This window comes from Setaria italica, chromosome VI (genome assembly GCF_000263155.2).
Source record: "Setaria italica strain Yugu1 chromosome VI, Setaria_italica_v2.0, whole genome shotgun sequence".
Taxonomy (NCBI): domain Eukaryota; kingdom Viridiplantae; phylum Streptophyta; class Magnoliopsida; order Poales; family Poaceae; genus Setaria; species Setaria italica.
The window spans coordinates 20694605-20707017 of NC_028455.1; the positions used below are offsets into that span (position 1 = coordinate 20694605).

Below are 12413 nucleotides of genomic sequence, written 5' to 3' on the forward strand. Positions count from 1 at the left end.
TGTAGGTGAGCTGATATTGAATTTGGTCTCAGCAGAAACCATTCTCTTCCATCACACTGCACTGCATTTAGGAGACCATGCTGCTGTTAGATTTTTGTTTTACAATATATGGGCATAGCGCTGGCTGTTATTTTTGGATACGTATACATACATCAAGCAAATCCATCAAACTAAAACATAAATAAATATATATATTTGTTTCTACCTTCTGATTATTACATATTTGCTATACATTTATTTATAGACACACATGTAAGTAGGGTTGTGTAGTTGACAGACGAGCAGGCATTCTTCTGCATAGTTTAGTTTTTCCCCTTAGCTGATGAAAAAGAAGTGCAGAGATGTCAGTGTTTCTCAAGTCCACCACATGATGAGACGGACGTTACTTGTATATATATACAGCACGCTTCTAGGTTCGCATACCTTTTGTGTCTGATGTCCGAGTGGCCTCCACAACAATCGTCACACCTTTATCTGTCCCTACGACAAAAATACACAAGACAAAGTAAAAAAAAATTATGACTATTATCGTAACAAAACTAAAATGTCTCAAAACTACAGGAAATAGGAATAGACCCGAGATCAAACAGGAGAATTATAAAACCTAATCACCGCACAATTATGCACGTGTGTATAACCCTCTCCCATCATCTATCCTATTCTTTTTTTATAATGGAAGATAATATTCCAGCTTCAGACTTTCTCATTCAAGAGTGCATCGGACCACAAACATCATAGAGAGGTACATGTTTCAAGAGAACATGTAGCTGAGACACAAGAACATCTGGTTTACAAAAGATAAAAAACAAAATAAAAGGAAAATAAAACTCAAGCCCCGCACCCTCTGTGCCCCATCCTATTCATATATGATCTCCTTTTGCCGATCATTTCTCTCACATCTCTGCCTCCCTAGGATCCAATCTCAAGCCCCACACCCTCTGCGCCCCATCTGTCCGTTGACAGAGCTTTGTAACTACACCGGACGCCCACAAATCACAGGGGAAGAATTTAGGAGAGTGCAGTGGCCTGGCTATCTCATTCTCTGGCACTTTCCAAACCCAGACATAAACGAAAAGGGATGTGGGGGCAAGGAAAGACGCAAAAGAAATGGGAACGCAACAGACTGCCATGCAGGCAGATTGTATCATGCCCGTGTACTATGTTAAGTGAGCTCGTGGCACCTGAGGCTAGGTGTTTAGCAAGCTATGCTGGATATACTAACCAGATGATGGATTTTTTCCATTAGGCTGTGCATCATATTCTGCTTTGGTTGGCTTCGATTTTCTTGAGTTATCAGTGGGAATAGACTGACCTGCATTTCCAGTATTTCAGATAATGCAGTAATGAACAAACATGAGCTTCACATGGATAGTATTTGGATAGAAGAAGGGTTACCACAAGAAGCCTGCTCCTTGTTTGAGTCTTTCGGCATGTTGAACGATACTATGTTCGATTGATATCTAATTTGCTCTTGGCTGTGCGTGTTTAATTAGTTTGAGGCAATAGCGCTAAACGTGCCTTGTATATATAGCCTAGGAAATGTAAAATCATGGAACTTTCATCAAATTTATTAATTTGACTTTACTAAGTATATTTTTCCAGTAACAAATGTAATTTACATTTCTGTATTTTTATGTAAATATAGTCTGAACTTGCTATATATTAATTCGGGTCAACAAGAATGAAGTTTCCAAGTATACTAGAAGCTAGACCAGTAAGCACGTAATGCATAAGTATGTCTTTAAGTTTTGTGGACTTGAAAAACTATGACTATCAATCATCTAAATAACCAATGCATCAGGAATTGATATTTGCATACTAATATACTAATCCTTCATATAAGATTCCAATGCTTGAACGTGTTGGTCATTTCATATTGCACTGGAAATTCCTCAGAAACAATATTGTTTGGAAAAGGAAAACAGGTACTTCTGTTCATGAATCAAAAAATATTTTACAGGTGTTAATTTGCTTAAATTCGCAAAGTGTGTGAGGTCAAAAAAATGTTCAAGAAAGTCATACAAAATATATTCATCCAGTTGAAACAGTTACTTCCCTTGTGATTTCGGTGGGTTTTCCTGCATATTCCTTGTACGAATCTCCTATGTGCTCTTCCATGATTTGTCCAAACAATGTAACCTGAAATTCAAATTCAAATAATTTCTGCCATTCTTTTTTCTCGAACAAATTGATGCAGTTCTCTCTAATAGTGGACACTAGCTGTCTAGCTATTAACTGCAAGTTCTGGATCAGTTACTGTTCTCCACAATATTGAATCGGCATGTTGAAGACAGTTAAATGTTTATTGCTTAAATTGAATCCTGATATTTTGTTTCTGAAAGTGACATGGAAACACAAAGGTGCATCCTCTTGTTTCTGAACAAGCACGAAATACGGAGGAAGTACATGTGTACTTAAATGATAATACATCTTCCTTCACTGTTCCTTTCGATTATAATACTGGAAATCTCCTCCGTTTTATTTACTATTAAAGTTTAATACTACATGAGCCATAACGCAGTTTCCAGAGAAACAATCTGCGAAGTCATCGTAGACCGGTTAATGTTAACTTCCATGTACCAGATATTGACCAGTTTTTCTAAATTTAATTGCAGAAGACAGATCGATGTCACAGTCATAAGAGTTGATTAGTTCAATTTTCATTTTCGCAGATCCCTTTCATGTTCCAAATTCAAATAATTTTAATAACAATTGTGTCAAGTTTAATCAATAGTATTTGTGGTTTTCAGCAAAGGCTTATTGTGTTTTTATTTAGTTCAAAGTGGATGAAGGGAGTACTCAGAAACTCAGAATCAAATCAATTAATTGCATGGCCAGACTTGGGTGTTGGGTAAGTAAAGTTGCTGCTAGCTAGTATGCTGGAAGAAATGGCCAATCTTGCATTCTATATCAAACAAAAAACTCTTATCAATACTAGACTAGAATGCCAAATGAAATTTCCTGAAGTTTGAAGATCAAGACCTCGATTGAGACACTAGGACCATACGAATTCAGTTAGAACCTAGAAAAAAGTCCATTTTACTAATGAATAACGACCACAGATAAGGACTTGGCTTATTTTAGTCAGAAGTCAATTACTGATGTTATCGATCGGCAAGAGGGAGTGTCATTTATAAATTTTTGTAACAGAAACCAATGGTGTATGGATGCCTCCATGACAGGAAGTACTGGTAAATATACTAGACCATTACTTCCTGTTGTCCGTATAATTTCCTGTATAGACTACTTCAGCAGAAGAACATACCCGGCTGTACGCATGTATTTTCCCTGAGGCAACTGCTGATGTGTAACTTAAAAAGTTTGAAACTCCTGCTCTCGGTGCTCGAGGAAAGGAAAGATCCTAACAACTGAAGGACCATGGTCACTTAACGGCTGTGGATCTCGGCTGTGCCCGTGCGCGGCTGCCTGATTCGTTAGAATTAAGGAAGCTTAATAGGTCCCACAACTGGAGCGAGGCCCAGCGAGGGGCACTGATGTACTATACCATAGCACATCTGTAGCAAATTCAGCCAGGGATGCTTTCACTTTCTTCGACACCACCACACCCACCTACAAAATGAGCTATCACCAATGGTCTTCACCGCTGGTTTTATTAGGTGAACCGGCAGTGATATAGTATGATGCGGGTTCTAAAGCAGGTGGGGCTATGGAATGTTAGAACCAGCGGTGAAAAAGACTATCATCATCGGTTCCAACAATAAAACCGAACTGGCGGTGAAGTGTCCAGTTCATTTTAAAACCAGTTGGTGAAAGGATTCGACCAGATGTAAAATTATTATTAACCAAGTTGACTAATGAGCTTCGAGTCTGCTCTTATCCGCTTGTATGGCTCATCTCGACTAGGGCTAGCAATCGGGTGGGTCTGGATCCGAGACTCGCAGGTTTCAGACCCAACGGGGTGGGTCCAGAATTCCCCCCACGGGACTCGGGTTCGGGAACCCGAAATAGTTACCCTCGCGGGGGTACACAGAGCCCCTAATCTTAGTAAATTTGGCTCATGAAGCACAATTGCACATTCATAATATGGCCCATGAAGCAGCCATCCTCATCCCGGCCTCCCACACCTCCCGTCCTCCCCGACTCAACCCGTCACCCACACCGCCTCCCGTTCTCCATCTCTCACCTGTTCCCCTTTCTCCCGTATCTTCCTTCACCACATCCCCAATCCCTAGTGCGTGGCGGCACGGCCCCCTCCACGGTCGACCCTGTCCCGATGGCGGCGGCAGCCGCTGTGACCCCCATGCGGCCGGCCCTATCCTGACGATGGCGGCGGCCGGTGCGCCCCTCTGCGTGGCCTACCCTGAAGCGAGTGGCGGTGGCGACTGGTGCGCCTGTGCGGTGTCCTAGCAGCAGTGGCCGGCCCTATCCCTAGCAGCGGCCGCAGCTAGTGCACCCCCGTGCACCCCCTCCCTCCCCCCCGACCAGCACTCAATCCCACAAGGCCACGACAGTGGCGGCCGGTGAGCCCCTTCCTCGGTTGGACCTGTCCCTGGTGACAGACGGCGTGCTGAGCTCCTGCGCCTCATGGCCGCCTCCATTGACGGCTCGTGCGTCGGGCCCCCTGTCGGGTGTCGGGCCCCTATCGGGTTTGGGGGTGGGTGAAGTTTTTCACCCATTTGTTGTTTCGTGGTCGAGCTGGGTTTGTGGCTCGGGTTTCGAGGGTGGGTCCACGGAAGTTCCACCCGACCCCGACTAGGGGTGGCAACGGGGCGTGTCGGGGCCAGGTGACAGCTTCCACAGACCCACCCCCGAACCCCAAACAGTGAACCTGCTCGAACCCAAAACCCCATTCGGGTGGAAATGCTGCCCCAACCCCGAAATCCACGGGTGTCCGAAACCTAGCGGGTCCCCTAACACCCGAGCCATTGGCTCATGGGGGTCGCACCGCTACCACCACGTTGCAGGGGTCGTGCTGCCCGCCGGGCTCCCCGTCATCGGTGTTGCCCGTCGGGATCCCAAGCGCTGCCGCCCGTGGGGTTCGCACCACCGTCGTTGTGGGCGAAGGGGCCGAGGGGCGCGGGTGCGCTCATGGGCGAGGGACGAGGGTGAGCCAGTGAGGGTGAGGCCGCGATGGTGAGGCATGCGGGCGAGGGCGAGGATGCGGGGTAGGGGGTGGCGTGGGCGAGGGTGAGCTGGTGAGGGCGAGGCCACGAAGGCGAGGGGCAAGGGGTGCGGGCACAGGCGAGGGTGTAAGACAGGGGGCAACACAGGCGAGGGTGAGGGTAAGGGTGTGGGGCAGGGGGTAGCGCGGGCGAGGGGCTGGGTAAGGGTGCAGGGCAGGGGGCGGCACGGGCGAGGGCGAGGTGTGAGGTACGCTGGCAATCGATGGCGCGGTGGTCGCTGCCGTCGTTGGGGAGTGGGGATGGGGTAGAGGCAGAAGGTCGGCAGGGGTCATGAGGAGAGCGGGTGAGACCGTGAGAGAGAAGAAGGGGGTGGAGTGCTGCTATCCTGGAGGCGTGGGCAGGTGTGGGCTGGTGTGGGGTGAAAGGATCTTGTGATGCCTAGGGGGGGTGAATAGGCTGACATCAAACTTTTCCTGAAAAACTTCGTAGCGGTATTAGATGTGTCGGAACTTCCGACGTTGTGCCAGAACTTCCGATGGATCGAAACTTCTGGTACAGGATCGGAACTTCCGACAGAATAGAGTGAGCTAAATGAAATTCGGAAAGCAATCTGAATCTGCTAATTCTATTTGAATCAAAAGATAGTAAATGAAGCGTAGAGACTACTCTAGGTGATATATGAGCAAGGAACCACACAAATTGATAGATCGGCTAAAATCAAGCTTCTAGCTCAAAATGGAATCGAGGAACACAACAAGCACAAGAGACAAGGATTTGTTTACCGAAGTTCACTCCCACAAAGGAAGCTACGTCTCCATTGAGGACCTCACAAAGAGTCGGGTCCTCACTAACCCTTTACTTTCCTCAATCAACCACAAAGGAGGATTGAGTCACTTAATATGAATCCACGAAGGATGGGTAATACAATTATTTCCGGGCGCACCACACAAAGAGGGCGATCAAACGGGTGACACCTAGCCGTCTAGAAGCAAGCTTCAAGAGTAACAAACATGAATCGAAGCCAAGGATGCTTGAAGTGCTCTTGAGATGAATAAGTTGAACCTCGCACTCAAAACCTCTAGTCTAGCACCCTAAATCTTGCTCTCACCCAAACCCTAGATCAAACTCTCAAGGATTTAGCTCTAAGGGGTCACAGGGAGGAGTATTGAATGCTCAAAGGGGGTGTTCTTCACGAGTATGTCAGCAGCATTGAATGGGGGAGGGGGGGCTGAGGGGGTATTTATACCCGAACCCCCAAAACTAGCTGTTACAATACATTTATGTACCTATCGGAATTTCTGACACAGGGTTGGAACTTCTGATGAAGTTAGAACAGACAGTCAAGGATCCCTTTCAGGAGTTTCAAGAAACACCCGACGCATATTTATCAGAAGTTCTGATGGAGTATCGGAACTTTCGATAATTCAAATTAAATCAGCAGAGGACCCCTATCGGGAGTAACTGGATACTTTCGACTGGTGTTGGAACTTCCGATACTTACAGAAAAACTGAGTTAAAGATTGTGCAAAAGAGTGAGATGTGTCGCTCAATGGGTGGTTAGCATCGCAAATGACCACCTTAGCATCCTCAAGCTATCCATTCACATCCCCTTTATAGTATGGCGTTCCTATACTCAAATTTAAAATTAGAAATTATAAACGAGTCTTCTTTTGAGCTTAACACCATTCTATCTTTACAATTGGGGTTTCTTGAGATCCTTTTCATACACCTTTGCACTTCTTTATATTTAGAACCTGTTAATCCCTTGATAAAATTATTAGTCCCCTAACTATGCATGTCATCAACACCAAAACCCACTTAGGGGGTCAAATGCACTTTCAATCTCCCCCTTTTTGGTAATTGAGGACCACACAATTAGGGCTCACATGAGGTATATAAACATTTTGAATGCAACCATATAGGTGAGCTCCCCCTTAATATGTGCATGAGAAGATAGATGACCTCAAATGCTACTTGCACAAATTAAGTGAGCTCCCCCTATATCCTTGCATTCGTGGGGTGCAAAGATGTGACCAGAATATCAACGTGATGCATATGACAAGATATAGCAGTTCAACAGAGTGGAAATAACCATTACATTAAGTCATGATCAACACAAGAGCCACACTAGCATCACAAATAAGTCTTACAAATTTAAAAGGTTCACTTGGCACACATCACACCACACAAGGTTCTTACATGTCTAAAAGCCATAAATTAGAAAAGCTCAAAAGATAAAGATATCCATCCATGGTGAGCTCACTCCCCCTTGGTCATCAAGCTCCAAAAAGAGGAGGCCCTTCCATGGGCCATCACTCATCATCCTTATCGTCGTCGTCATCACCATCATCCTCGTCTTCGTCCTTGGGGGTATTGGCCTTGGAGATATCTTCTTCTTCTTCTTCTTCCTTGGAGTGCTCCCTCCCACCAAAGTCTTCCTCCTCATCGCCACCTTGGGAAGCCCCAAAGAACATGGAGGGATGCCCAATCTCCTCCCAAGGGTTGTAGAAAACCTGTGGAGGAGGGACGTCCATAGGAGCGCGGAGAGGAGAATGTGGAATATCATTCTTTGCCATCAACTCCTTTTGCCTTTTCTCAATGTTGAGAAGCTCTTCATCCATATGCTTCTTGTGCGCATAGATTTCATCTGCATTGTGTCACACCACATTGAAGCAAGCAAATAGACCTTGAGATATAAAACTAGGAATACCCTTCTTCTTAGGAGCACCAGTAGGACCCCTAGAAGTAGATGGTCTATGTGAGGAAGATGGCTCCATAGAGGGTCCATGAGACGAAGATGGTGCAAGAGAAGGTCCATGTGAAGTCGAAGGTCCTTGAGAAGCACTTGGAGGTGCAAGACGAATTGCATGAGACCCTATCTTCAAAAGTCTCTCAAGTTGGACCTTCTTTGGCTTGTAGATGAGATGAGCTTTGTCCGTTAAGATGTCCATATCCATCACTTCCGTAATCATAGCAAAGATAAATGGTGCATAGTGACAACTCTTCTTGGATGAATAAGAGCAAATAATGATCTCTTCTCATATGAAGTCAAAGACACTAAAGGTCCCCTTGGCCGGATGCATCCATGCTAACAAGTTCTTGGACATATTGGAGATATTGTCCAAATCACCACCTTTAGGGCAAAGAGTATACCGAAACAACTGATTAATCAATCTATAATATGGAATCATGCCCTTGGTGGTGCCATGCTCAATTGGCCCATAAGCAGCATCATACATGAAGGACATCTCTCCATTCTCAATCACATTTTCATCATCTATCTTATGCCTATGAAGATCAGTCCTTGCATAACCAAGGATACCGGCAAAATCTATATATGTAACTGAAAGTGGCTTCCCTTGGAGTGTCCAATGCATGACTTTGGTGGCCCTATCAATATAGAGTGTGGCATAGAATTGGGCCACCACCTCCTCATTCCAATCGTGATTGAACTCCATAATAGAGAGAAGATGTTTGTTGTTGCAGGTCGTATACACTTGCTCAATGACCGGCAAAGCAATTTCATTGAAGTATGGCCAGTCAATGGACTTCATTTCCGTAGTAGGGTGAGACTTGGATAGAATGATGGACTCATACCAATCCGCATAGAAGGGCAACCAAAAGCGGACATCTCCATATAATACCTTCTCATACTATGATGGATTATCATATCTCAAAACACGAACATCATGTCTTCCCTTCTGATAGTCCACAAGATGCACTGGATTATAACCGGATCTCTCTCGATGAATTGGCATTTTTGTCCTAAGAATGATAGATTTGAGAGCTTCCAAGTTGATTGATTCACTTTCTTCCAAATGAGCTCCTGCAGTGGATGCATTCTTCATGCGTGGGCGAGGAGCTTTGCTAGAGCCTCCTACTGCACTAGGCTTCCCCCTTCCTCTAGCATGGGCAGTCACTTTCGGGGTAGCCTTCCTTTTGCCTCTCCTCTGTGAAATAGGCATATCATCTGACTCAGTGGAGGAGTCAGACTGAATCTCTGGAGTATCCTCCTGCCTCTTGCTTCTCCTCTCACTACCCATCTGATAGGATATACAAAGGAAGCAAAAGATGGATCAGTGATGATACACATGGATTAAGAAACGGGAACTACAGAAGCTTATCGGAACTTCCGACTATGCATCGGAACTTCCAATCATCGGAAGTTCCTATACACTATCAGAAGTTCCGACAGAGCCCGAGTTCATCCAAAATCCATGGAACTTGACATTTAGCCATCCAATCCACTAGATATCACATGCATGAGTTCTAAGATGAACCTAGAGTCTATTCCTAAAAGGAAAACCTCTAACTCCTAGGGCATTGACAGATTGGGTGATTTACCGTGATGATTTCTTGCGCGGATTGGATGATTCAAAGGGTGGATCGGAGGTTCCAAGGAGTGGAGAATCCAAAGAAGTCACTAGCTTCAAGTTCCCACAGTTGGAAATCGAAATCCCCTCGAGTGGAGAAGATAAGAAGCAGGAGGGGTGCCGGTTGGAAGAAATAGATGTTAGGGTTTTAGGGCCAGTGGTTCAGGGGTATTTAAACCCCTGGGTACCCGTCGGAAGTTTCGACGGACCGTTGGAAGTTTGATGGGAGACAAGATTCTCCAGAGAACACCTGTCGGGACTTCTCGGAAACTTCCGGTGGGTATCGGAACTTCCAGTACTGTGTCGAAAGTTCCAACAGGTGCAAGACAACTCCAAAAAGATAGATTTTGAGATGGATATTGATTGAAATTTCTCGATATATGGCTTCTGGACATATAAGACATCTTGACCCTAAAGTGATCAGCCAAAAAACAACATTACATAACAATGATCACTTGAATCAAGATTTGATCTGTGGATCAAAATCCATGTTTTGAAATAATACTCAACACAAGTAAATCCATTTTTCCTATCTAGGCAATACACAAATATGTGCAATAAGTCAAGCCAAGTTACGAGAATCCAAGATGTTTAGCTCATTCCTCAAAGCACAAAACCTTTGCTCATCTAGAAGCTTAGTGAAGATATCAGCAAGTTGCCTCTCGGTGCTTACATGACGTAAGGAATATCTCCCGTAGCCTCATGATCCCTCAGGAAGTGATGTCTAATATCTAATATCTATGTGCTTTGTTCGTGAGTGTTGCACCAGATTGTTAGCTAGCTTGATGGCACTCTTGTTGTCACACAAGAGAGGAATCGTGCTAAACTCACAATCGAAGTCACTCAACATTTGCTTCATCCACAAATGTTGGGCACAACAAACACCAGCTGCCACATATATCGACTTCGGCGGTGGATAAAGCAACCAAATTTTTCTTCTTAGAGCTCCATGACACCAAGGATCTACCAAGAAATTGGCAAGTCCTGGTGGTACTCTTTCGATCTACTTTGCAACCGACGTAATCCGAATCGGAGTAGCCAAGTAAATCAAAAGTGGAGCCCTTGAAATACCACAAGCTAAGGTTAAGAGTGTAAACTAAATATCTAAAGATTCTCTTAACAGCCATTAAATGACATTTCTTATGATTGGCTTGAAATCTTGCACACATGCACACACTAAGCATTATATCAGGCCAAGATGCACAAAGGTAAAGTAGAGAGCCAATCATGGAGCGATATACCGTTTGATCGACCGACTTTCCTTCTTCATTGAGATCAAGGTGTCCATTTAACGCCATGGGTGTCTTGATAGGTTTGGTGCCGGCCATGTCAAACTTCTTGAGCATGTCTCTTGTGTACTTGGTTTGACACATGAGCGTCCCTTCCTTCATTTGCTTGATTTGAAATCTAAGGAAGAACTTCAATTCACCCATCATGGACATTTCAAACCTCTTGGTCATCATGATACTAAATTCTTCACAAAACTTTTCATTAGTAGAACTAAATATAATGTCATCGACATATATTTGGCAAACAAATATATCCTTGTCAACTTTGTGAATAAAGATAGTGGAATCGGCTTTGCCCATCACAAAGTCATTCTTGAGAAGAAAATCCTTAAGGCGTTCATACCATGCTCTAGGTGCTTGCTTAAGCCCATAGAGCGCCTTATGGAGCTTATACACATGGTTTGGATACTTTAGGTCTTCACAGCCCGGCGGTTATTCAACATACACCAACTCGAATAGGGGGCCGTTCAAAAATGCACTCTTCACATCCATTTGATAAATATTGAAATCATGGTGAGTAGCGTAGGCAAGTAAAATACGAATTAACTCAAGCCTAGCTATGAGTGCATAGGTTTCACCAAAATCCAAACCTTCAATTTGGGTGAAACCTTTTGCAACTAACCTTGCCCTATTCCTTGTGACCACACAATGTTCATCTTCCTTGTTGCAGAAAACCCATTTGGTGCCAATCACATTTTGCTTTAGTCTCTCAACCAACTCCCATACCTCATTTCTTGTGAAGTTGTTTAATTCTTCTTGCATGGCCATCATCCAATCCGGATCATCAAGTGCTTCTTCTACCTTAAAAGGTACCAAAGATGAAACAAATGAGTAACATCCACAAAAGGTTGCTAAACGTGAGCGAGTAGTTACCCCTCTTTGGATACCTCCAATGATGTTGTTGGCAGGATGATCCCGTTGAACGCTTTGATGAACTCTAGGAAAAAGCATTTGTGATTGTTGTTGAATAGGTCCATCATCATCATCTTCAACTTGTGGATCATCTTCTTGAGTTTGACCACCTTGTTCTCCCCCTTGATCAATGCCATGAGCTTGGTCATCACCATGAACTTGACTTTGATCTTGGCTTTGTTGAGAGCTTGGCGGTTCAACTCTTGTTGATGATGGTGAACCATTGTTGTCATTTTCTTCCAGAGGTTGAGCTTCAACTTCACGCGGTCTCACTTCACGCAAGCCCATCCTCATGATTGATTGGCTTGGTGGTTCTTCATCGTCTACAAGGTCTTTATCAACTTGCTCTACTTGAGCGCTCGTTGGATTCATCAAAAGTCACATCTACCGTGATTGTTAGGCGTGTTCGTTAGTACCATAACCAAGTAGAAAGCCTTCAGCAACCTTTGGTACAAACTTTGAGCTTTTGGGTTTCTTGTTTAGAATAACACTTTTACTCCCAAAAAACTCTAAAGTAGTGCACCTTAGGCTTGTTACCGGTGATTATCTCATAGGGTGTCTTGCCCAAGTACTTGTGGAGGTAGAGGCGGTTGATGGCATGGCAAACGGTGTTAATTGCTTCGGCCGAAAAGATGTCCGGGGTCTTGTACTCATCAAGTATGGTTCGTGCAGCTTCAATCAAAGTTCGATTCTTCCTCTCTACAATGCCATTTTGTTGAGGTGTGTATGGAGCGAAGAACTCATGCTTGATTCCC

At 44.4% G+C, this 12413-nt stretch overlaps 1 protein-coding gene and 1 long non-coding RNA gene across 2 annotated transcripts; both read right to left on the reverse strand.

Moving 5' to 3' along the window:
• Window positions 1-60: 60 nt before the first annotated feature.
• On the reverse strand, window positions 61-1483 carry LOC111257757. Its single transcript, XR_002678336.1, has 4 exons — window positions 1396-1483; window positions 1223-1312; window positions 424-480; window positions 61-319 (listed from the first exon to the last, which is right to left on the reverse strand). It is a non-coding gene; the product is annotated as an uncharacterized LOC111257757 (long non-coding RNA).
• Window positions 1484-7396: 5913 nt separating this feature from the next.
• On the reverse strand, window positions 7397-11882 carry LOC106804390. Its single transcript, XM_014805363.1, has 5 exons — window positions 11634-11882; window positions 11369-11547; window positions 10699-10864; window positions 9028-9127; window positions 7397-7731 (listed from the first exon to the last, which is right to left on the reverse strand). Exons 1-5 carry the CDS (start codon window positions 11880-11882, stop codon window positions 7397-7399), a joined length of 1029 nt encoding a protein of 342 aa, XP_014660849.1.
• Between the last annotated feature and the right edge of the window lie 531 nt (window positions 11883-12413).